The sequence below is a fragment of the Coenobita brevimanus genome, chromosome 26 (genome assembly GCF_032717465.1).
Source record: "Coenobita brevimanus isolate Jiangsu-jjx chromosome 26, ASM3271746v2, whole genome shotgun sequence".
Lineage (NCBI taxonomy): Eukaryota > Metazoa > Arthropoda > Malacostraca > Decapoda > Coenobitidae > Coenobita > Coenobita brevimanus.
In genome coordinates this window covers 7,167,702-7,195,247 of record NC_136979.1, presented here as the reverse complement: position 1 = coordinate 7,195,247, position 27,546 = coordinate 7,167,702, and the positions used below count along the sequence as shown (strand labels likewise).

The 27,546-nt window shown below is 41.6% G+C and overlaps 1 protein-coding gene across 3 annotated transcripts in view; it reads left to right on the top strand.

The window, feature by feature from the left end:
• Surf6 (Surfeit locus protein 6) overlaps positions 1-21,549 on the top strand; it is a 76,646-nt gene extending 55,097 nt beyond the window's left edge. For all 3 annotated transcript variants that reach the window (XM_080268031.1, XM_080268030.1, XM_080268033.1), the window contains exons 6-9: positions 1,800-1,970; positions 5,726-5,898; positions 17,192-17,290; positions 21,084-21,549. In XM_080268031.1, the coding sequence (XP_080124157.1) occupies positions 1,800-1,970; positions 5,726-5,898; positions 17,192-17,290; positions 21,084-21,305 (665 nt within the window). In that variant the 3' untranslated portion in view covers positions 21,306-21,549. The remainder of the gene's footprint in view (positions 1-1,799; positions 1,971-5,725; positions 5,899-17,191; positions 17,291-21,083) is intronic.
• Positions 21,550-27,546: the final 5,997 nt, after the last annotated feature.

The following is a 27,546-nucleotide window of genomic DNA, read 5'->3' as shown; positions in this document are numbered from 1 at the left end:
CCAGACAGAAAATACAACCTTTTTCCTCCCTTGCAAAACACAAACAACCACCCTGTTTACGAGACAGCAATATATATTGCGAAAATAACAAGGTAAAATGATAAAGATGAACGTAAAATGATTGAGAAAGATGAACATGTTATGACGGAAGAAATACGTTTTCCCTGTCTGTAAACGTATTTATTTCTGCTTTGTATCTGTATTCGTAATAATTAGACTTATTGTTAGTTCTGAAACTGCATTACGATTCTATTTTTAGTCATTCTCGTGGTGTGGGAGCTGGAAGTTGTGACACAACTTCCTTATTGCTAATCGGACTGACCCTCCACTTTATTCTCCCGTGGCAGAGTCTAGCCTTGGAGGACGTGCAGTTTTCTCATTTAGGACTGAAAATTCAACTCTTTCGCTCCCTTTTCCAAGCATGGGCACAACGATAACATAAAAAATAACTCGAAACTACCATAAACATATATCAAAAAGGTGAAAATGTATTCATAACTTTTTTTTTTTTTCCAGCCATTCCTAACAGATTATGTACTGAAATCATTCGATATCACAGTACTGCATTTCTAAGTTAAATATGTACTGTTCTGGTATGTACTTGTAAGTTAAAGCACTGGTACCAGTTAACCTAATTTATTACCTATGATCGGCGGCGGAATGTTTCCTTGTGTTTACGTACAGTATTTGTGTGTTGAAGTTTTGCTCAGGAGTACACTATTTGTGAGTTATAACATTAAATAAACCTTCTAACCACTTAAAGTGCTTTCTAGTGACAGATAACAGCAAAACAACACATTTGGGGGGTCTAGGGAGCAAAATACGGAGTAGTTTAAATATACGCGATTTCGCACCTAACACGGCACAGTAGGAACGAAACCCTCGTGTTCCGTGCGAGTTACCTGTATTGTATTTCTATGTACAACTTCATGCATTATTGTATTTACATTTACAACTTCATAAACCATTGAATTCTCCTTGTAGAATGTCATAGATTTACTTTAGATTATGTTTGAGCATGTGGGACTGAATGACTCGCCCTTATATAGCGAACTGAGTTCAGGAATCCCTCGGAAATACCGACCCCTTGTATATAGCAAACTTTCGGATATAGCGACCCACCCCTTCTCCCAATTAGTTCATTATATTGAGGGTTTACTATACATATATCCATTTTTGGCCCTAGCTAAGCTCTGTCTCCTGCCTATTATTTCCTTCATCTTGATTAATTTATAATTTATTCTTGCAATCTCCAGTTCAGGAGATTTTCCAACTGGAGAGGTTAGATATGTAGGGGGTTGATATAGCCATCATTGACCTGTTTACTCCATCCTGATTATAGTCATGTAGTGACAGAAAGAGTAATATAAAACAAATACATTCACAGAATGAAAGGGTTAATCATATCTCCTTTTTGTTGGCCATTGACGTCTAATGGGTAGAGCACACACTATTAGCCATAGTTCAAGTATTCAGTCCTGTACAGTCCAGTGGTCGTTGGGTTGTGAAGTGCAACACAATTCAACAAAAGTTTTCTAAATGGGTATTGCCTTAGTCCTTCAGCAAGATGGAAGTGCATGACTTAAATACTGCATCATCATTAGTGCTGGTACTTAATGTTGTATGTGACAGTTGTACTTCCATACACACAGCCCACATATGTTTTCTGGTCAAGCCTGGGGTCTCAGCAACAACACCCAGATAGAGTATGGGTAATACATTGGGTTCTAATACTGTCATGCAGCTCATCTGTGCAGCTGCAATTAATTAATTAATTAATTATTTTTTTTTTTTTGCAGAGTCAAGGAAAACGAAGCCATGGGATGTAGTATCCAGAAGAAAAGAAACAAGGTTGAATAAAAAGCTTAGAAATATAAATAAACAATTTGAAAGAAGAGCAAGGCAGTCAAATCTTCTCACTGATAATTTTGTTGGAGGAGATACCATGAGTGTGAAGACTTCTAGTAAAAGTAAGTTGATCTCAGACTATCTAACCATTTTGGATAAAGTTGTAGAACTTAGGAAATACACTGTAGCCTAGTATTATTTACTGACCACCAACAAATGTTTCCACAGTACAGTAAATCTTCATTGTAATGCCCTTTTTATTTTATTTATTTGTTTCTTCATTTACTTACATGTATTTTTTGGTAGTTATTCACTAGAGGAACTTTAAAGTTTCATTGCAACCTATAAAGTCTGTATGCAAATTTCCCTAAAATTACAGTATTCACTGAGTTGTGTTTTTGAGCATCCCTGAGCTTATAATGAGGCATTCCTGTATTTTCATTGGCTAATGAGGCTCCCTTGTGAGTGTTCCTTTTCCTTTTATTTCTGCATACAGCAAATCACTGGTCTGTTATAAATGATTTAAGCTGTCAGTTACCACAGAAGAGACATAAGCAAAAGATGAGAGAATTCTGGGCCAAAAATTCAAAATAAATCACTAAGATAAGAAAGCTGAAAGTGGAGGTGGACACAATGAGGTACTTAGCCATGATGCATATCTCTGTAACTTAGGTCTTTGAGCATGTGGTGGTTTATTCTGCCAGTATTCCAGGGTGCAAGGCAACTGCATCATCCAAGGTACCACAGTTACCTCCCAGCAAGCATTGCCATAAGTGCTCATTTTATCTGCTTCTCATTAAAGGATGGACAAGCACCTGAATCAGTTGGTGCCAGTTGCCCACAAGGTTTCAAATACTCTGTCCATTCAACAGCTTCGTAGCTAGGATTGATAACTGCTTGAGTGATCTATGTATGAATGTTTTGCTCATTTCGCCAGGCATGCCATTGTTACATCTCCCTTCTTCCTTATTTCTTCTTATTTTCTGAATTTACTTCACCCAATTCTTAAGTAAGAAAAAAGTTGATGACAGTGATGATGATGAAATTAAGTCATTGTGTTGATGAAATATAAAAGAAAGACAACCAGCTTGTAGTATGGTAAGTTGGTAAGTGATTTACCAAACTGAAGAACAGCATTAGCTATCCGTGGAAGTGTACTAGAGATGTGAATAAAATGTATTCTGATAGTAATAAAAACTGTGTGAAGCATTCTAACTTACCGTAGTGGAGGTGATTCGTAGTTAACCCTTGAGTATGGAGTTGAAGGGCATGGGCATGTCTGATATGGGACTGTCACATATCATAAGTTTGAAAAGTACATTTACTCCAACGTAACCACCAGGAGAACAAGCATGAGAGTACCAGTACTGTATTCCATCTGCAATTAAAATGTTATGGAAGTATGTTATTGGATAGTGAGCAGTGAATCTCATGAAATTCAGTCAGTTAGCAAGTTCTCCATTAATATGCAATAATGTAATAAGTCAGGTCAAATGTTGCCTGTTAGGAGTGTAGTGCTGTATGTTAGTGATACTTGGGCAGTAAAGGAAGTAGATATCCATAGGCTCAAACGTACAGAAATGACAATGATTACATGGATGTGTAGTGCATTCTTGAATAGGGGGCCTGAGGGGGAGTAGGGGGACTGGGAAAGCAATTAGAGAGTTGGAAGGAAAGATGGGACTGGAATGTGTTGGTGTTATAGTATGATGAGGAGGGATGGATTGAGATGGTCTGGGCATGTTGAGGCTGGAGGGTGGCAGTTGGGTGTGGAAGGTGAAAGGTGTGATTTCCCAGGGGTGGGGTTGCAAGGGGCAGACCATAAAAGACCTGGGATAGGGTCATGGAGTGTGACCTCGGGGATGAGGGACAGAATAGAGAGGCTTTCAGAGATTGAGCAGCATGGAGAGCAGCCATTAGGTGACCAAGGCCAACGTATTCAAGCATTTGGAGCCTTTATAGACATTACTGTACCTAGATTTAAGGGGATTACTGTGTTGTTGAGTGAAGATGAAGGGGAGCTGCAAGGCTTGGTGGATGAGTTTGAGAGAGTGTGTAAGAAACGGAACCTAAAGGTGAATGTAGGGAAGAGTAAAGTGATGGTCTTTGAGAGAGGTGAAGTCAGTGAATGTATAGCGAGGTTGGATGGTGAGGAATTGGAAAATGTGAGTACGTTTAAGTATTTGGGTAGTGTGATGAGTAAGGATGGAGGTTTGGAGGGTGAAGTGCTTGAAAGGGTACAGCAGGGAAGAAAGGTTGCTGGTTCCTTGAAAGCAGTGATAAGAAACAGGGAAGTGAGCATGGAAGTAAAAAAGTTACTACATGACAGTATTGTGATACCAACTCTAACGTACGGAAGTGAAGCTTGGACGTTGTTGGAAGGACACAAGTCAAGAGTGAGAGCAGTGGAAATGAGTTATTTAAGAGGAGCTTGTGGAGTCACGTGGAGAGACAGGCTGACGAATGAGGATATAAAGGAGCGTTGTGGTGTTGATGTGGATGTGATAGGGAGCGTTGTGAGGAACACACTGAGGTGGTTTGGCCATGTGGAGAGGATGGAGGGTGAAAGACTGACGAAGAGAGTGTATGTGAGTGAGGTGGAGGGTGGAAGAGGGAGGGGGAGACCGAGGATGAGATGGAGGGATGGGGTGGAGAGGTATATGAGAGAGGGGGGTGTGAGTTGGGAGCAGGGTGGTGAAATGGCGGGGGACAGGGCGACTTGGAGGCGATTTGTTTGTGGCCACCCCAAACGGGATTGAGGCGTCTGGCAATAGATAGATAGATAGATCAGGAGTAAGTATATACAGTAGTTGCTTAAAGTACAATATATTTATGGTGATTGGATCATTTTTATTGATACTGTGGAGGTTTTCAGCTTGTTTTGCCCATATATATTATGTACAGTATAGACAAATAGAATACAGTATGAGTAAGAAATTCAGAGTTTGCTTACTTTTATATCTCATTAGTCTTGATTCTTTTTTTAATTTTTCCTGTCTTCAGATTGTTTTTTTTTAGCTTAGAGGAGTCTGTTTGAGCTTAAGGAGTTAAATATAGTCTTCATTAGCCCCATAAATACTGTGGTGCTCTTATAAACTCAATAGAATGTGGATAATGGCAACAGTACAATAAGATAATATGTTGTTGTATTGAAGGGTTCTTAACCTGTGGCATGTGCAATTACCTTTTCTTTTTTTTTGTCCCACCCTGTGGTGCACAAAAAACGAAGGAAGTAAAGTTTTTTTTTTTTTTTTTAGTTTTTGTTTATTGTAAACTTGAAGATAAACATCCAGGGCATCATCTGGTGAAAAGAAAACATCTCTCTCTCCGTCTTTGTGTAGGGCCATGCGTAAGTTTCCTTACGGGAGTAGTGGAAAAATGAATTTTTTTTTTTATTATTATTATAAACTTGAAGATAAACATCCAGGGCATCATCTGGTGAAAAGAAAAAAATCTCTCTCTCCGTCTTTCCATCTTTGTGTAGCGCCATGGGTAAGTTTGTGTAGGGGTCAAGTTATGGTGATGCATAGCCGGTGCAGCCTGAGCTGTGGCTTGCAACACGATGCCACCCAGCCTGAGCTGTGGCTCACAATCCGCGGGTTAAAATTTGAGATTAACGGTGTGGCAGTTCAGCTTGTATACCAGCACAGTGTGGCATAGATTATATTTATCTGTATATTGCAGCCAAAAATGTTGAATACAGTTGGATGTATGGATGATTTCCCTGAACACTGTGTTAATAATGTGCCTCCTTTTGTGTTTATATTTTCCTTCTGTCTGATCTTGCACATCCCATTTGGTACAGCAGAAGTGGGTAAGATAAGGGAAGTGTTACTTCTTTGGCTTAATCCAACTGTGAAGTATTTGAATTTTTCAGATAATACAGTTAAACCCGGTACAAGTAAACCCCAGAAGCCTATATATAACAAGTATGGAGAGTTGGTCTTCAGCAAGTTTGACTTCTCAGAAAATAGCCAGGATGCAAATGATGATCCAAAACCAAAAGACCTGAAGCAGATGCTCTCTAAAGCTCTGAAAGAGAAAGAAAAGGTATGTGGTGATCTCAGTTAAGTTTTGTTGCTGGGTAATTATATGTAGATTGAATTTCTTAAGTTTATTTCCAGCAGTCTTTGGTACGATATGCTGAAAAATTAAAACTTGAGTATACAGTGATCCCTCATTTATCCAGACATAATAGAGCCAAAGGCATGTCCGGATAGTGGCAACATCCGGATAATGAACGCTATTCCCCTACCACACCCAGACCCTACCTACTGTATACCCACCTCCAGCCTATACCTAACTTATTTGTACAGTACGTATGCATAATTTGGCAATGTTTTCTGGTCATTCAGACATATTTAGATATCAAAACACACATAGGAATATTCAAAGTAATGCTAAGCACCAAGAAAACCTTAAAAAAAAAAAAAAATACACTGAAAGCCAAAAACACCTTTCCTATACACTGTATGTACAGTACCCCACCTAATTTTGGCACTGTTTTCAGGTCAGTCTGCCACATCTAGACATCAAAATACATATAGGAATATCCAAAGTAATGCTAAACACCAAGAAAACCATGAAAGAAGACCACTGAAAGCCAAAAAACACCCTACCTATACACTACTGTATGTACAGAACCCCGCCTAATTTTGGCAATGTTTTCAGGTCACTCTACCATGTTTAGACATCAAAACACACATAGGAATATCCAAAGTAATGCAAAACACCAAGAAAACCATAAAAAAAAAAAAGAAAACCAAAAAACACCCCACCTGTTGACGACTGCATGTACAGTACCCCTCCTAATTTTGGCACTGTTTTCAGGTCAGTCTACCATATTTAGACATCAAAGCACACATGATTATCCATATTAATGCTAAACATCATGAAAACAATGGATAAACAACAAAAATCCACAAAAAAACTGATGACGGTTTCGAAATCTGTTGCCTGTGACGAGTGTTTACTCATGGGGCTCAAAAAAAAATTCCATGGCCTAATATGCCACTGTAAATTTAGTTATATTGGATTTGATGATGGATGGATGGTATAGATCATTTACCATCATCTTGGTGTTTATACTATAAGCTAAGCTAATAAAAACACATAAAACTGACAGGTAAGAGTGCGAAATTCAAGCAGGAATAAAGTGTTAAGGAGTAAAACTTTTATCTATCTATCTATCCGTTGCCAGATGCCGTAATCCCTTATACGGGGTGGCCACAAACAAATCGCCTCCACGTCACCCTGTCCCCCGCCATTTTACTGCCGTGCTCCCAGTTCACCCCCCCCCCCACCCACCCACTCTCTTATACCTCTCCACTCCATCCCTTCATCTCATCCTTGGCCCTCCCCTCCCTCTCTCCCCCTCCGCCTCACTGACATATACCCTCCTCGTCAGTCTCTCACTCTCCATCCTCTCCACATGGCCAAACTACCTCAGTGTGTTTCTCCTAATGCTTTCTATCACATCCACATCCACACCACAACACTCCTTCACATCCTCATTTGTCAGTCTGTCTCTCCATGTGACTCCACAGGCTCCTTTCAAATAACTCATTTCCACTGCTCTCACTCTTGACTTGCGTCCCTCCAACAAGGTCCAAGCTTCACTTCCATATGTTAAGAGTTGGTATCATAATACTGTCATGTAATAACTTTTTCACTTCCCTGCTCACTTCTCTGTTTCTTACCACTGCTTTCAAGGAACCAGCAACCTTTCTTCCTTGTTGTACCCTTTCAAGCACCTCACCCTCTAAACTTCCATCTTTATTCATCACACTACCAAGTACTTAAACGTACTCACATTTTCCATTTCCTCATCATCCAACCTCACTGTACATTCACTAACTTCACCTCCTCGAAGACCATAATTTTACTCTTCCCCACATTCACCTTTAGAATCCTTTTCTTACACACTTTCCCAAACTCATCCACCAAGCCTTGCAGCTTCCCTTCGTCTTCACTTAACAACACAGTATCATCTGCAGACAACAGTACAGGGGGTTTCCAAACACTGCCCTCTCTCACTAGGGCCACTCCAACATCCACTGCCCTACCTTGTATCTCTTTTATAACCCCATCCATAAGCAGATTGAACAACCATGGAGACTTGACACATCCCTGTTTCAACCCAACTTTCAAATAGAAAAACTCACTCAGTTCACTATCCACACACACTGCAGCCTTAGCACCCTCATACATACTCTTCACAGCATTCAACAACTTCCCATCTACTCCATATACTCTTAATACTTTCGACAATCCTCATCTATCCACCCTGTCAGATGCTTTCTCCAAATCCATGAAGGCCGCATACAACTTCTTTCCCTTCTCCGGAAACTTTTCCACTAAAGATCTAGGAATGAATATCTGATCTACTCAGCCTCTTCCCTTCATAAAGCCTCCCTGTTCTTCTCCAACTAATTCCTCTATTATTTCCCTAACTCTGTCAATAAGTATCCTACCATATACTTTTCCTATTACACTTAAAAGACAAATGCCCCTGTGATTACCACACATTTCTTTTTCCCCTTTCCCTTTGTACAAGGGAATAATTATACTTGACTTCCAATCCTCCGGGACTCTACCTTCCTTCCAGGCCAATCTGCACATCTTCCACATCCATTCTACTACTATCTCTCCTCCATGTTTCAGCATTTCACCACACACTCTATCAATTCCTGGGGCTTTCCCCATTTTGACTTTCTTCATTGCTTCTGCAACTTCCATCCTACTTATTTCTTTATGTCTTCTCACCTCCCTCCTTCTCCCAGCCATTCCCCAACCACTTATACTCGCATTACTTTCATTCTCTATGTTCATCAATTCATTAAAGTGTTCTCTCCATCTGCTCACTTTTTCTCCCTTCTCAACTACAGTACAATCCCAGCTATCCGGTATCCAGACAAATGGAATACTCAGAAAAATGGGAAAATTCAAGGGCTGGTAAAAACGTCAGTAAGTTATAACAGTGCGCCATTTTGAATGGACCGCCAAATCGCCGTTTTATCATGTCACGCGAGGCTGGGTGAAGTCGGACTAAGCGAGGTGAAGGCATTTCTGGCTAATGTAAATCCCTAGTAAATCCTCTTAACCAGCCCTCCTCCTCCCTCTTTCCCCTACTTGAATTCAGTCATCCTCCACACCCTCCACAATTTCCACAAATCACCAGTCTGCTTTTTACCACCAGACAGTAAACAAGCTCTCTTGCTGTTGTGTTGCTCTGATGGACGGTAATTTCAACATTCCAAAATGCCTAAAGAGCAAACTAAACGTAAGCATGTCGTGCCTACCTTGAAACAGAAGCTGGACATATGCAATAGACTTGAAAAAGGCAAACATAAAACACTGATGACCAAATATAATGTAGGAAATCCAACGATTTATATAAAGACCCAGCATCTAAGCTCAATGAATTTTTCATGAAAAGCGAGACAAGTAAGTCCATCGAAAAAAGGTATACTCTTCATCGTTCAAGTGGTTTTGCTTAGAAAGATCTAGGGGAGCACCTATTTCTGGTCCTCTTATCGAAGAAAAAGCAAGAGAGTTTCACAATAAAATGAATACAGAAGTCGAATGTGATTTCAGTGTTGGATGGTTAAATCGTTTCAAAGACAGGCATGGAATTTGTAAGCCAGACATCTCGGGAGAGAGCAAATCAGCAAACGCCGGTGTTTTTCTTCCTAACGGACCAAATCTAACTTGCACCACATAAATTCATCTTAGAACGCATGTGTGCTTTCAGAGATGAAAAAAACAAAAATGTTAATAGGAATGAAGGTTTACTTTGTTGGAAGAAAAAAAAACATATATGCTTGCACTTCATAAGTACATCATGTATTTTATTTTGTGCAAAACAGCTGATTGGCGGCAGGTGAAGGGTGGAATGATGGAGGTCAGTCGGGGCCGGGACCGTAAGCAAAGCTTTGTGTGGGGGCACAGGTGTGATAATTCTACAGTGCAGTCTTAACATCATTTCACCAATAAATGTTCAAGATTTTATTTCTTTATTTTTCCACTTTTATGAGTACGGTACATACAACGAATACTTCGGTAGTTAACAATGGTGCAAAACAGTGGTGGAATGGTGGCGGTCAGTTGGGGCCGGGATCGTAAACAAAGCTGATGTGGGGGTACAGGTGTCGTGATAATTTACCAATAAATATTCAGAATTTTATTTCTTTAGTTTTCCACATGAGTACAGTACATACAAGAAATTATTCGGTAGTTAACAGAATGGACTTGTGCATTTTGCAGTTCCGGTACTGCAAGGCATTGCATGCACGTCCACTATGACCATCGTGTGTGTTTGCGAGGCAATTTTTCTGGTGGAATCTCTTGGTGTGCCCCCTGATGTGAGTGGTGAGTACCTGAATTGTATTTACTGCTGTGATAATGATCGCCTTTGTATAGATTTGAATATCAGAACTACGGGAAAAATCTGTAACCGGGAAGGTGAATTCCCCAAGCCGCCCGGTTAACTGGGATTGTACTGTAGTAATTTACCATTTTTATCTTTCACTCCCCTACTAACTTCATTGCCACCCTGTCTGACTCTCCCTACCTCTTTCCAGAACATTTTCTTACATTCCCTCCACTTGACACTCAAATTCCATCCAAATTCCTCATCCACTTTCTTCTTACTCTCTCTTACTAATCTTACTAATCTTTTCACCTCTCTCTTCCATTCTACATATAACTCTCTTCCATCTCTCAACTTCTTCCACGCCCCTATTTCTCATCCATTCATTATATGCTTATTTCTTTTGTGCCACAGCCTATCTCACCTCTTCATTCCACCATGCTGTTCCTTGCACCCCCTTTTGTCTTCTCTTCACCCCACACACCACCTCACAACTTACCTTCATGTAACTTCCCACCATCCTAATTCAAAATTTTGTCGCATCTTCCAAGAGTTAAGCATATGTCTAGATGCAGAATTTCATGACCTTTTTCATGGAATTCCATAGGGCCAATAGTAGTTGAATAAATTGCAAAAAACCTTGAAAACTCACGAGTCAGTGCAATCACCACGGAAGAGGGTAAAGACTGATGGAGTGAGGGGGGAGCCAGGAGGGGAGGGAAAGGGGGAGAGGTGAGGCTGTGGGCAAGATTCTCCCTCTTCTGTCAACAGGCGGACGGGTGCTTTTGTCGTACATTTACTTGGGGTTTGCAGTCTGTTAGACGCCGAGTGTCCATGTGGAAACACAACACATCGAGATCGGAAGATCATAAACTTATCAGCCTTTGATAGAGAGGCAGACTGCCACTGTTGCCGAACATGTACTTGTGGCTTGTGGTCTGTGTTCAATGGAGGTGGTGGCTGGGAAAGACTTAGACCCTGTGGCCGCGTGATATTAGACACTCAGTGAGGAATGCGCATGGATGTCTTGACACCGCTTGTGGGTTACAGTCGTATTACTTGGGTTCTGAAGGTTCATTGGGAGTGATAGGATAAGAGCGCGATTTTGACTATTCAGTGCAGGGTCAGACGGACATTTTAGCTCTGGTTGTGGGTTACAGACTACTTCCCGTTCACAGCTCGAGCCCAGTGGCCATAATGCCGAATGTTTGGACATGTTGGCTGGCTGGCCAAAGTTCTTGGGCACTTTTATGTCCAGATAATAGCAAGCAAATTCGGATAATGGTTTAATAGAGCCAAGGCCCAGCATCCGGATAATTGAGGGATCACTGTATATGTATTTTAATATATATTTTAGCAGCTGTGGCTCAATGGGTTAGAGCACTTTGACTGAAGGGTCGTAGGTTACAGGCCACCCGAGGGTCATTGGTAGACATCAGGAAAGGTATCCAGTCATAAAGTGCTACTCGCTCCAAAACCAGAGTCCTTTACCCAGGGGCGAGGACCCACCAACAAATACATATGTCCAACATGCTCAAAACCTATCACGTCTAGCCGACAGACAAAGGGTTCAGTTCAGTGCAATTCCTGCAAGAACTGGACCCATTACACTTGCACAACACTTGCATCCAGAAAACATTAAACAAACACCTGGACCTGCTCCTTATGCTCCTTCCCCCCACCCATCAACCCCCCTTCCAATCCTACTCCTACTTCCTTCACACCTCTATAGCCAAACCCACCGACCCTTCCCACACCATCCAGTCCCCCAACTCCTCCCATTCCAACCTATCCTAATCCACCTCAACTCTTACCTCCATCACAACCTCCTCTTACCCCTTCCCCTCCTCCCACATCACCTCCCCCCCGTGCTGCAGCAGCCAACACACATCGCACACACAACATAAACATCCTTCAGTTAAACATAGATGGCATAAACACCAAAAAACAAGAACTCACACAATTCATCAAACAACAGAACATACCCATTGCCATCTTACAAGAAACAAAACTACACAAAGAACAGAAAACACCGACATTTAATAACTTCACCACCATTCGACAAAACCGGGCCAACTGCGGTGGCAGTGGACTCATCACCCTGGTACACAAATCCATCAACTTTGTAGATACCAGTGCACACACAAAGTCACTTCTCCCCCCATGTGACACCACAACAGAAATACAATCAGTTAAAATACGCACTGGCAACAAATTACACATAACAATTGCTAACACATATATTCCCCCCCAGTCGTCCCCCACAGTACCACACAATTACTTTCCACAGATACACCACATCACTAACATACCCAACATCATCCTGGGTGGTGATTTCAATGCCAGGTTGTCGGCCTGGCATGTCAACAACCCTGACGCAGACAGAGGGCTGGTACTACAATCCCAGACAAACCACCTTTTCATACTAAATAGTCTAGACCAACATACCCATATCCCACACTAATCCCTCTTCCTCCCATCATCTCCAGACATCACCTGCTGCTCCCCAAACCTCGCCCCCACTACATCATGGAGAGTGGTCAAAACCCTAGGCTCTGATCACCTCCCAATCATCATCACTACCAAAACCAGAATCACCTCAGCTGGCCACAAACACACACGCTAATTATAAGAAAGCCAACTGGGAGTCCTTTGTAACTGAAACAACATCTCAAAACACTAAACAGTACACCCATCACGAACATCAACACCGCTGTGCACACCTTCAATACAATTGTCAAAACGCAGACAAAAGACATCCCTAGAGGCAACAGAAAGAGACACAACCCCAACTTCACACCAGAAATTCAAGGCCTCATCAGACAACTGGACACACTGCGACATTCCCCAACACCCCATACACAAGACACCGTACAACAAATACAAGAACTCAACACTCAGATAAACAACAAAATATCAGAACAGCAAACACTAAACTGGAAAAATTACCTCCAAACACTTGACCACAAAACAAACATCAGCAAACTCTACAATACACTAAACAGCATCACACTTTCCAGCAGCAACACCACACAATCACACACTGCCATCACAACAACAGACACCATACCCGCAAACAAACAACAAGCAAACACTCTCATCAATCACTTTTCACAAGTCAGCCATCTAAACCCCCATCCCGAAGACCGACGTATCATCCGATGTAAGAGACTGTTCCCCACAGACCCAGACTACGCACCTTTCACTTACAACCAGACAAAGCACATCATTAACAACCTCAAGCACTCATCTGCCTGTGGACCAGACAACATAAGCAAGATTCACCTAAATCCGCCCCATCCCGACCACTTTTCCACAACTGACTCCCCCCAGTCCCGACCATTTTTGGAAATTTTTTTTTTTTTGGCTCAAACCTCCACTTTTGGTGAGAAACATCGAAAATTCATAGAGAAATCACTCACCTGAGGTTTAAAATACTCGATCCAGGTAGGACTACCTCCTTACCTTACTGGGTTTTCTAACAGGCTGGCACCAAAGAAAACGAGTTCTGTGGGAGGGTAACTATTTCACACCACTCATAAACGGTATTTATTTATTTACTTGGTACGAATTTATATGTAGTACGAGAGTATATTGGTTTTCAAACAGTAATATAGGCATTATAAGCATTGTTTCACTCACTAACTCATCACCATACCTGACCTTTTTTTGCCACATTATCTGATCATCATTTCTGACTGTTTCTTCCTCTAATGTTTGTCCTCCATATTGTCATCGATTGGGGAATCACTCTGGCCCTGAATTTCGTACCGTGGCATGACACGGCTTTACTGGCCAGGTCACTGATAACAGGTGAATTGCTGAGACAATGGCATGCAGGGGGGGGAGGAGGTCATGCTGGGTAAGGCATTGTCCCTGCCTGGCATCTTGTAGAGGAAGGTGTCCCATGTATATGTACCAAAAATCACTCGCAAAAATTGAAAATTGTGCAAATTAGGGACCTTGCAATTAATTCGCGTTTATGTACGTCGACAGGATTGGCAGTGACAAAATGTGTGGATATTAATTCACGTCGACGGGACGCCGCGGGTTAAACACCTAGGACCACAAGGCATACAAGCACTCACCAACATATCAAACTACAGCTACTCACACAACATAATACCCAGCATCTGGAAGCATGGCAATATCATCACTACCCCTAAACCCAACAAAGACCCCACGTTACCCTCCTCACACCGCCCCATCACACTCCTCTGTACCCCCTCTAAGTCACTGAACGACTGGTACTACAACTAGTCACACCTCACATTTCCCTAGCCCAGTCACAACATGGCTTTAGGCCACTACTCTCCACAAACACCCTTCTTACAGACCTTGCACAGAGAGTTTTTGATGGCATGAATTCAGCTAGGTCACCACACACAACAATCCTAATCACACTAGACATTAGGAAAGCTTTTGATGCCATCCCCCACCACAACCTCATAAACATGCACAATAACACAAAAAGATGGCTGGCAAACTACTTAGCAGGCAGATGTGCACACGTAACATTTGCAGGTCAGTCTTCTAACATCAGAAACTTCACAAACAGCGTCCCCCAAGGATCTGTTTTGTCCCCTACACTCTTTAAGCTATACATGCACGACTTACCCACACCCCACACACCACAGATACACATAGCTTCCCATGCAGATGATATAACACTTACATGTACTCACCAAAACGCAAACACAGCTGCACACATCATTCAACCGTACCGCAACACACTGCACGAATGGTTCACCACAAACAGGCTCAAAATAGCCCCAGCCAAATCTACAGTGACTCTTCTCACAAACTGGACAAGCAGAACAGTCATATCCCACATCTCACCATAAACAACACTCCCCTACCACACACACACACACCCAAAATCCTTGGTGTAACATACAGTACATCAAAGTCATTTAAACAACACATCACAAACATTGAAAATAAAATAACACCAAGACTCAATGCCTTGAGGTCACTTGCCCATACAACATTCGGACACAACAAAGAACCCACCACCACAGTATACAAACAATACATACGTTCAGTGATGAATTATGCAAGCCCTGCCTGGGCTTCTAACCTCACCAAAACACACTACAACACTCTACAGACCATACAGAACAGGGCCCTAAAAATAATCACAGGCTGCACAGCTACTACACCCACAGACCACCTACATTAAGAAACCAAAGTCCTCAAAGTCAAGGATCACCTAGACATGAGAGGCTCCCAGTTTCTTGCTGCAGCCTCCACAAACCCACAACATCCACTACAGTACATGGCAGCACATCCACCCACACCAAGGAACATCAAAACAACACCCAGCACACGATACCATACACAAATACTGTCATCTCTCCCCTCTCGCTCACCTCAGACCAGCTTCCAGAAGCATATCCACACTCAGATCACTTGCCACTCCATTCAGTCACTTAAAGACAACACACAGCTGCATGCACGGCCTCCTGACATCCACCCTTCTGAATCCTATCTTCCTCGTGAGGACAGGGTCCACCTGGCCAGGCTGAGATGTGGGCACCATCCAGCCCTCTTAAGCTACCAGAAGAAGCTGGATGACTCCGTCGCTGATGCCTGTCGAGGATGCAACACAGCACCCCATACTATTAAGCACATTTTGGAAGACTGCATTGCACCCAGTCACCTACACCAACAACACAACATACACTCTTTTAGAGCTCTGTGGAAAAGCCCGGTCTCGGCCATGGCCTTCTTAAAGGACTTGGGGGTGTTCGGCCAGGCTGCCTAGGGAAGAACTACTACCCAGGACCGATGTCTTAGCCCTTATCGAAAAAAGGGGACATGGCATAAAACTAAAAAAAAGTAAAAATGAGAAGTTGATCCTCTCATGTTCGGGACAGCTACAGTATTCTTCTCTTACTGATGATAATTTTATTCAGCTGAGAGCTTATAGGGGCCTGAAAGTGTTAAAAATGGTATCATTTACCCTTTCATGGTCAAAACGTTCTAGTATAGTGCAGTAAACCCCATGTATGACAGACTAACTGAGGGAACAGAGGGACATCAGATATGAAAGTTCATTAACTGTTTGACACCTTTGATCTTGTCCATGTCCCAGATGTGGGTATGAGTCATTTTTAAAATACATTTTTTCTTTTATACGTGTTGGCCTGTTTTGATAATATTAAAGTCTGACAGAAAAAAAATCATGTACTTACCATGGTTGGACTTTGGCAATGACATGAAAGTGGCACTGTTGATGTAGTGATGAGATGTGAGACCAAAAGGCATGAGGGTGGGAGGAAGAGAAGGTCGATGTCACACAGAGGTTTCAGAGCAGTGATTGCTGCTTTTTCCTGCTTTTTCTTCATCACTGCCATCAGAAAGTCTTTGTTCAGTTTTTGCATCAATGTCAGTTGTTTTCTCATTGTTTACTTTCCCACACCACTAGTACCATGGGAGTTACTTGGAAGAGGGGAGGAGGGTAAAGGTTGGGTAAACATTAACAGATATGCAAAAGCTATGTAGTCATAGTAGAAGGGAGTGGTCATTATGTAGGGAGCTAAAGTTAGTTGTGCATTTCCAAAAATGTTTTGCCTTCAGTGAGTAATGTTGCAGTCATCCAGTTGTTGTTCTCAGAAGGAACATCATAGTAATCATCGTAATTTATGAATCCAGATTCATTAGATGCGTTATGGTATGGTAAGTGCTTAATGTAAGAAATTACGTGGGTTGCTATTTTGTTATCATTCCATGTATTTTTCATTTCTTTTGTAAAGGCTCCAGCATGTTTGCGTTGGTCAGCCTTGGTGGCCATCCATGCTGCTTGATCTCTGACAGCCTCCCTATGCAGTCCCTTATCCCTGAAGTCACATTCTGTGACCTCTTCTGGTGACCCCCCCACCCCCCCCCCCTTTTTTTTTTTTTTTTTTTTTTTTCCCTGACTTATGAACTTATGATACTTTTGTTATGATGATAATTATTTTGTTTCAGGCAAAGCAGTTAGAGCAAAAGGGACTGAAGGATGCTGCAGTTGATATGGTGGAGAAACGTGCATGGACAAGTGCCTTACAGAAAGCTGAAGGTGTTAAGGTTAGTCACTGTTTCCCTGGGGGTAGGGGGGTTTTTCAAGAATACTCCCCCAGTATCCCTGCTTGTCGTAAAAGGCGACTAAAAGGGTTGGCGTAGGGTTAGTGCCCCTCCCCGGAAAACAACTAACTAAAAAAACAAACAATAAGCCTCGGACAAGGACTGACCAAACAATGACGACCCAGGACCGGACAAAGGACTTGGTAATTGGTACTTGGAATGTAAGAGGAGCGAATGATGAGGTGAAAGAGAGAGAGATCGTCCAGGTGCTTGAGGATGCGAAAGTGGATGTATGTGGAATAACTGAAACAAAATGGAGAGGAGAAAGTGTGAGAGAATGGGAGTGTGGATGGGGTATATGTGCAGGAGTAGGTGAGAATGAGAGGGCAAAGAAAGTAGTATGTATAGTTGTGAGTAAAAGATGGAAGAGGAGCATAAGACAGTTTGGATCAGTTGGGTCAAGGATTGTGTGGGTAAAGTTGAAAGTTGGAATACAAATGTGGGCGATTGTGTGTGTGTATGCGCCAACGCAAGATCGTGCTAGAAGAGTGAGAGGAGTTCTGGACAAATGTAGAAGTGTGCATGGAAAAGTTTGGAAGGAATGAGAGAGTGTTTTTGATTGGTGATATGAATGGTAAAGTTGGGAATGTGAAGGTGGATGGAATAGTTGGTGAGTGGGGTGTGCCTGCTGAGGTAGATGAGAATGGGAGTGCGTTAGTGGACTTTTGTGCTGGGAGGGGGTTGGTGATAGCCAATACCCTCTTCAGGCATAAAATGATCCACAGGTATACATGGCGAGTGATAAGAAGGGTGGGTGATGAACTGAATGAAAGGAAGGGAATGATTGATTATGTGTGTGTGGATGAAAGGATGCGAAGATGTATAATGGATGCAAGAGTTTATCGAGGTTGGGGGAGTGGACTTTCTGACCACTACTTGGTGGTGGCCAGAATCAAGGTCCAATTAGAATGGAGAAATAGAAGAAGGGAAAGGCGAGAGGAAGGAGTAGTTGCAAGGAGAGTGGAAAGATTACAAGAGGATGAGAAAAAGGCAGCATATAAGAGAGAAGTGGAGGAACGATTTGGCAAATATGAATTGGAGCAGATGGGAGATGTGGAAGGTGTGTGTAGGATATTTACAGAAGAAATATGTGCAGCATGTGATGTGGTGTGTGGAAGGAAGAGAAGACGGAGGGGGGTGCAAGGAACAGCGTGGTGGACAGAAGAGGCGAAACAGGCTGTGGCACAAAAGAAGAAAGCATACAATGAATGGATGAGAAATAGGGGCATGGAAGAAGTTGAGAGACGGAAGAGAGACTTATATGTAGAAAGAAAGAGAGAGGTGAAAAGATTAGTAAGAGAGAGTAAGAAGAGAGTGGATGAGGAATTTGGAAGGAATTTGAGTGTAAAGTGGAGGGACTGTAAGAAAATGTTCTGGAAAGAGGTGAAAAGAGTAAGACAGGGTGGAAGTGAAGTTAGCAGGGTAGTGAAAGATAAAAATGGTAGATTACTAGTGGAGAAGGGAGAAAAAGTGAGCAGATGGAGAGAACACTTTAAGGAATTGTTGAACATAGAGGATGGAAGTAATGAGAGTATAAGTGGCTGGGGAATGGCTGGGAGAAGGAGGGAGGTTAGAAGGCAGGAAGAAATCAGTAGGATAGAAGTTGTGGAAGCAATGAAGAAAGTTAAATCGGGGAAAGCCCCAGGAATTGATGGAGTGTGTGGTGAAATGCTGAAGCATGGGGAAGAGATAGTAGTAGAATGGAAGTGGAAGATGTGCAGATTGGCCTGGGAGGAAGGTAGAGTCCCAGAGGATTGGAAGTCAGGTATAATTATTCCCTTGTACAAAGGAAAAGGGGAAAAAGAAGTGTGTGGTAATCATAGGGGCATTTGTCTTCTTAGTATAATAGGAAAAGTGTATGGTAGGATACTTATTGACATTGTTAGAGAAAGAACAGAGAAATTAGTTGGAGAAGAACATGGAGGCTTTAGGAAGGGAAGAGATTGTGTAGATCAGATATTCATTCTTAGATCTTTAGTGGAAAAGTTTCTAGAGAAGAGAAAGAAGTTGTATGCGGCTTTCATGGATTTGGAGAAAGCATATGACAGGGTGGATAGACAAGGATTGTGGAAAGTGTTAAGAATATATGGAGTAGATGGGAAGTTGTTGAATGCTGTGAAGAGTATGTACAATGGTGCGAAGGCTGCAGTGCGTGTGGATGGTGAACTAAGTGAATTTTTCTCTTTGAAAGTTGGGTTGAAACAGGGATGTGTCATGTCTCCATGGTTGTTCAATCTGTACATGGATGGGGTAATAAAAGAGATACAAGGTAGGGTAGTGGATGTTGGAGTGGCCCTGGTGAGAGAGGATAGTGTTTGGAAATTCCCTGTACTGTTGTTTGCAGATGATACTGTGTTGCTGAGTGAAGACGAAGGGGAGCTGCAAGGCTTGGTGGATGAGTTTGAGAGAGTGTGTGTAAGAAACGGAATCTAAAGGTGAATGTAGGGAAGAGTAAAGTGATGGTCTTTGAGAGAGGTGAAGTCAGTGAATATACAGCGAGGTTGGATGGTGAGGAATTGGAAAATGTGAGTACGTTTAAGTACTTGGGTAGTGTGATGAGTAAGGATGGAGGTTTGGAGGGTGAAGTGCTTGAAAGGGTACAGCAGGGAAGAAAGGTTGCTGGTTCTTTGAAAGCAGTGATAAAAAACAGGGAAGTGAGCATGGAAGTGAAAAAGTTGCTACATGACAGTATTGTGATACCAACTCTAACGTACGGAAGTGAAGCTTGGACGTTGCTGGAAGGACACAAGTCAAGAGTGAGAGCAGTGGAAATGAGTTATTTAAGAGGAGCCTGTGGAGTCACATGGAGAGACAGGCTGATGAATGAGGATATAAAGGAGCGTTGTGGTGTTGATGTGGATGTGATAGGAAGCGTTATGAGGAACACACTGAGGTGGTTTGGCCATGTGCAGAGGATGGAGGGTGAAAGACTGACGAAGAGAGTGTATGTGAGTGAGGTGGATGGGGGAAGAGGGAGGGGGAGGCCGAGGATGAGATGGAGGGATGGGGTGGAGAGGTATATGAGAGAGGGGGGTGTGAGTTGGGAGCAGGGCAGTGAGATGGCGGGGGACAGGACGACTTGGAGGTGATTTGTTTGTGGCCACCCCAAACAGGATTGAGGCGTCTGGCAATAGATACGAATAGATAGATAGATAGGTTGTCCCATATTGGTTGAATGGTTAGAGCATCCCACTGGGAGTGATGGTCTAGCCATGCACATAGACTTGATCCCCAAGAGGTGAGTGGAGGTTTATTAGTCATACAATGCCATCAGGGGAAATTGGCTGGTTTTCTGCTCTTACCTCTGCCATGCTGATTCTTTGAAAGGTAGTTTACCTCATCTGAGTCATTTTTTTCATTACAAATGTAAATTGTACCTCATATGAGGCTTGCATTATGGCTCATGCAGACCTTCATTGTGTCTCATATAAGGTCTACAGCTCAGCAGGGGTTAATGCCGAACTTTGGTAGCATACCCTCAGGCCTCTACACCTTGAAGAGAGTAATGTAGGATTCAGTTTTATATATTGCACCGAGTTCAATTTTTTGGAAATCCTCCTGCCCAATATCTGAGTATGCCCCTAGTTACCTTGCTTTTGTATTTCTTTTTCCATATTTCTGGATCTTAGACATCTTTTATTACTTGAAGGATAGGGTTATGATGACAATTTTTTTCTGTTATTTTCTTTAATCTACATTCTTTTGGTCTCTTTCCTAAGATTCATGTACCCCTCAGGTACGAGATGATGTTGAGATGCTGAAACACTCCATCAAGAAGAAGGAAGCACGCAAGAAGGCCAGCCAGAAGAAGTGGGAGATGAGAATGAAAGCTGTTGAGCAGAAGAAATTAGACAGAGAAGCTGCCAGAGCAAAGAACCTTGGGGCACGAAAGGATGCAAAGTTAAAGAAGAAAATGGGCAAAATGAAGAAGAAGGGGCATATTGTACCAGGGTTTTAAGTACTGAGACATGTAAGGAATATTTTTATTGTCAGTAAGAAATTGCAGTAATTTGACCCAATTTTATTTTTGCCCAGTTCTCAAATGCTGAAGATATTTTACTTTTTCCTGTATGAATTAATTTTATGCAAACATTCACAAGGGTTTAAGGTTGTCTGTTAGTTTGATTATCCTGCAGCTGAGTAAATTTATTTAACAGAAGCCAGATAATCCACAGAGCTCCAACTGTTGTTTAGAGGCCAACTCTGTCAGGCTCTTATGTCAAAGAAAATTGTCTAACCTTTGCTGGAACAGAATACTAGTGTTTTTCTGACCATGAGAGGGTTATTGTTGATAGTATTAACACTCCATGCCTTCTTCACTTACTCTGCTGAATAACCACACATTGGCTGGAGTAAAATACTGGAATTACACCGACCATAGGAGGCTCATTTGTTAGAGGCATGATTCTTCATAAAGTGGAGTGCATCCCTCAGCTGAATAAATCATCTGTTGGTGTTTAGGAGGGAGGGGGGAATCATATCCTTTCAATCCGGTGACATATTTTTTGTTTTATTCTTTCCAGATTTTAAAAATTCAGTTTGAGACTTTGAATTGGAGAGTTTTAATTACTGTATAGCCTTCATTAACCACTTCACTAGAAGGCTGCTATATTAACCCTTTGAGATTTTCGGCCTTCCGCTGATTGTGTCTGTGCCAGATTCAGCTGGGCACACACGCAGTGCACCGTGTGCCAGATTCAGCTGGGCACACACACAGTGCACCGTCATGCAGCGATATTTGTACTTAATTGGCCACTGTACACTAACATTTTATGGTAAGCTAATGAATGTGTTGCTGTTTTAAACCTGAGTAGTTGCTCTTTATCGTAGTATGGTTGAAAAAGGTAAGTACGATAGCCAAAAGGCTAATAGGGCAAGTAGAAGTTAGCCGAAAAGGAAAAATTGCAAACCCTTCTGTAGATAAATATTTGTTAAAAAAAAAAAAAAAGCATTTGAGTTAGGTGAAATTCGATAGCACCATGTCAATCTACAGTAGATTCCCTTTCTATTGATATATAGGTTATAGAAATTTATGTTAGTTTTCACAGAGAAAATTGATAGCTCTCATTATCATGCTGGCAAATATCCATGCATATCTGCCTGATGTACTCGTCACTGCAAAAACATATAGTTGGAAAAGGGTAAACAGGATAGTGTTTGTGGAACAAGGCCAGATAGGAGATGGAAAACATGAAAAAAAATAATAATGTTTCTTATGACTCTAATTCGAGTCATCAGAATTTCAACGGTTGGATTTATGATAATGCTAAATTGTGTCGTTGGAATCTCAAAGGGTTAAGGTAGGTAAGATTCTGGTAGCAACAAGAATAAATAAAAGTCTTTGAGCTGAAGAGCTCAGAAGAGGCTGGATGACTCTGTCACTTATGCCTGTCCAGCATGTATCACAGCATCCCATACTGTACTATTAAGCACATTATGGAAGACTGCATTGCACATAGTCACCTGTGCCAGCAACACAACATACACTTCTTGAGAGCTCTATGGGAGAGCCAGGTCTCAGCTGTGGCCTTCCTTAGGGACTTGGGGCGGTTTGGCCAGACTGTCTGGGGGACGACTTCTACTACTTTAGCTTGGGTGGCATTTTATTGTTTACTCTTGTTACATCCAGATGACTACTGTATCAACTTGGGGGGGAGCTCTTCCAATGAAGTAAATGAAGGCTTTATCTATGGTAACTCCTCCAATCCAAAAAGTCTTTCCATTTCTTACAGTGAAGGGATAAATGAAAGCTTAATTTAACTCTTCCATTCCTAAAAGTTTCTTTATCATGCAGTGAAGGGGCAAATGAAAGCTTTATCTAGTTTTCCAGTCAAAAAGTATCTTTCCATGTTTGAACATAATTGTCTGGTGATTCCAAGAATGAACAAAAGAATGTGCCATCAGCCTGAAGGGGTCAAAGGGCCCAAGTCATCTTATAGGGATTATGAGTACTGGTAATGCGCATGATGGCAAAGAATTAGAGGGATGCTAATGCTTATGAGGTGGAGGATTCTGGGGGCTTGAATGGTAAATGAATGTGGGTGTGGTCTGGTTACTTGGGCAGTACTTTTGATAGTTCTCCCTCTGTAAAGCTTTTCTTGCTTTCTGTACCCAACTTCACCTCATCTTTCAGTAAGAAAAGATGTCGGGATGATGATGCTGTGTATGGGATATATAAGGGTTTGTATGTGAGTGAATGATAGTACAAGACAGTGTGTGTGTGTGTGCGCACACGCACATACATGCGTGCATGGACACGTATGCACATATGCAGTGTACATGACCTGAGTGAAGCTACTGTTATGCTGTGCGTGCGTGCGTGGACACATATGCACATGTGTAGTGCATTTGACCTGAATGAAGCTACTGTTATGCTGTTTCCATTTCTGCATTTATTCAACTTGTTTTAGAGCACATATTTCCCTTTAATTGCATCTCTCTCTCTCTCTCTCTCTCTCATCATATAATTCAGTGTTGCCCCATGAGAAGCGTAAGAGCCTGCTGAGCAATTTGGTCCTGATATTTAAGAGGAGAGTGACCAGCCTCACTCATCCCTGAGTGGCATTACGAGAGCAATAAACCCCAGCCACTCTTGGATGTAAACCTGCACTGACTCAGTCCAACTGGAGTGTCTCAGTTACACACTAAACCATCAGGTGCCATAATTTGGTTATATAGTTATCACCCAGCTTAGGAAATGGTTTCCTGGAGTACAGGAAACCATTTGGCTTGTCACTCAGTGTAGAGTCACCTGTGGACAGGAGGAAGAGGAAAGAAAGGCAGAATAGGAAGGAAGGAAGAGAGGAAAGGGCAGGCACCTGAGAGCAACACTACATCGAGTGAGTGGATGGTGAGTGACCTCACGTACCACAAATGTACATGTATAAAGCATATATTAACCTGACACTGAAGCACTCAACTAGTTGCATGCCTCTGTTCAGAATACTAAAGTCCATTATAACTTCTTATTTATTTTTCTGTCAGATAGTTTTCCATTTACTTCAGGAATTACCCTTACATCCCTCCAGTAGTTTTCAAGTGTTCAGAACAGTCTTTTGTGTGACACCGTAACAAATGCATCTCTCATATCCAGGAAGACACAGTCTACATAGCTCCCCCTATCTTGTACAGTATCCACCACTCTGCTGTAGAAACTTCATATTATAGTGATATGGGATGATCCCCTCCTGAATCTAAACTGTTTTGCTGTTACTACCTCATTAGCTTTTAGAAAAGAAATCTATTATTTTGTGATAAAATTTTCACAAAGTTAATAAACAACACTGGTGAGGGATACCAGCCGATAACTAACAGTATACTTTTTCCTCTGTCCATCAGGCACATAATATCACTTGGTCTGCACATTCTTTCAGAATCCATCCAGCCACTGTATTTAGTCTCACTGCCTTTTTATTATCCAAATCTTTTATTAACTGTAGCATATCATTTTCAGCTACAGGGAACCCCCCATACTGCGTAATGGCATCCATCATCCACTCACTTGATGTGCTGACGTCTTCTTCCTTCACTTTATCATTCTATTTCTGTATCTGCTCTCTTCTCTTCCTACTTCTCCCTTTCTAACCTGTCACTGTTTATTAATCTTGTTTTCACATCACCTCAGGTGACTCTACATAAGTCCAGTGGTTCCCTGTAACCAATGAAACCATATGCAACACTGGGTAGTAACCACCTAACCAGATCACGGGGTGAAGTGGAGACTACTTTGGTGCCCCTTTTAACAAGGTGTTGACACATGCGGCATCCACCCAGGAATCAAACCTCCACACTTTTACCCACACCTCACCACAGTGAGATGCTGTCAGCCACAAGGGAGCATTGGTTCGCTGCATGGGACAACCCTGCAGAGGCAGTTGCTTGTCTGTGATTGATGGGTCTACTTAGCCAGACATGGATTGATCAACAACAATAAGAGTGAACCTTCATTATAAAAAACTACTGTAATCGAATGGAAATCATATTTGTTATTGCCAAAGGTCAATTACAATACAACCACAGTGTGCACTACTTATGGTCATATTTTTCTGTCACCTTTAGCTTTATGCATAATATATTACTGTATGCTAATTCTTAGTTTTCTTGTGTGCTGAGGAAGCAAAACCCACAGGTAGCACTATTATAGGGTAATATGAAAAAAAAATAAATAATGCAGAAATCGAAGTTAAAGCACAAAATGGTAATTGAGAAGTTCAGTGTTGTAACAGATTTCAGGTCAAGGGTGCAGTTTGTTTGGGCAGGCCACAAAGGAAGGCTGCCTGTAAACAAGAGACAGTTTGATGCCAAGCAGCAGGTATCTCAAATTACTACTGTATATGTTGTTGAAATGCTAAAATTGTCTGTAAAAGGAGGGGTCCATAATATAGTGTCCATTATGTTGCTGGTTCACTGCACTATATCAATCAGTTGGTAGATCCACTTTCATTACAAATATTGATTATAGCTTAACATTCAGTATTTCACTTATTCCCCCTTCCCTTTTTTATGTATTACTTCGCCTTCTGTCTCTCTACTATTCTATCCCTTATTTTCATTTTGCCATTAACAATCCATGGAAAGGTTAAGGAATGTGTGTGTGGGCAAGAGAGGGGGAGAGATTGATAACTGATATGGACAGTATTATTGTGCCAGATGATCCCATCTGTTGGCAAGAACTTGTTTCTTAAAGTCTGAATATATATATATATATATATATATATATATATATATATATATATTATCCATCCATCCATCATCCAATCCTATATATATATATATATATATATATATATATATATATATATATATATATAATTTGAAGTTTTTGAATGAAAAAATTTCTTTCAAGTGAAGAGGTCATGAAGGTGTCATACCGGTACTTTCAGAAATTTATATAATCATGTTAATGGCTCAGAAATAGCCTGCTGTTAAAGCAATAGATGTATTTATTTGAAACAACGGATAGAGTATTCTTAATACAGATTTAATGGTGAGTACATTGTTATGGGTAAAATAAAATTTTGGAATCACCTCAGACTGTTATTGTTTTAGTATTAGTACTCTTGCACTTTTTTTTTTTTTTTTTCCTACTTCCTGCTAATCTTTAAGTAGGAAAAATGGGCCGAGTGATAATGCAGATAAGTATTATTTGACTTGGCTGTTTGTTACTGTAGATGCGTAGTTGTCAGCGAAAGAGAATATGGGCAATGTTTCAGTTCAAGAGGAGACTATCATGTTGGCAGTCAGATGACTGTCAAGTTAAAAAAAAGGATGCCCACACATATAATGTATGGAAGCAGTTGTACTGTGTATTAGTAATGACAGGCAGAGGGGAGTGAAGATTGATTACAAATGTGTCACCTTGAGATGTACTAATGTCTAGTTCCAGTTTGAGGTGAAGGTGGTAATGGCTTGTGTATTTACCCTGCAATGATAGGGTTGAGGAAGAAAAAGGCCGGTTAAGGAACCAGCTGAATAGAGCGATAGGACAGATGTCTGCAAGTTGTAGAGTTCATAGTGGGTGTCCTGAATAGGGAAGTTGACTCTGGTCCTGTGAATGATTCAGTGAATTGCTAATGAATACCAGGGTTGATTGTTATTGGAAGGTGACTGAAGGATGTGTTAGGAAAGGTTATGCATTAGTACAATATTGTAATACATATTTTATCACAAAGATGCACATCATCATTGCCATAACTGTCATTATTGTTGCTGAACAGCCCCAGTCAGTCTTGTCTTGCAGATTCATCAGCCGCAAGCGAGGAATCATCCCTGCAGGGCTGCTCCATGTAGTGAACTGATGTTTTCTTGTGGACAACAGCACCTTGCCTCAGCGAGACACAGTGAATAATATGAAAGTTTGGTACCGGGATGGATGCAGCATTTGGGTCCCTTTATCCACTAAATGGAGGCACCATAGCAGGCTCCAGTTCACCCAGTAATTTGGGTATGTGGTTGCCACCCAGTGTTAATATCATAACACTACATAGTAGCTAGTAACATATATATGTAATATACAGTAGAGGTTAGATGAAAGTCAGGCCTAGGGCTAGAGGAAGTGGCATTTGCATTCTAAGATAAGAATGTCACACAGAGCAAGGTGTGATGCCTGATCGGAAAGTCCCCAGGCTCGGAAAGGTTCCATACATCCATGCGTTACACGTGACACAACCAGTCATATACAGGGGAAATTAGAGAGAGCA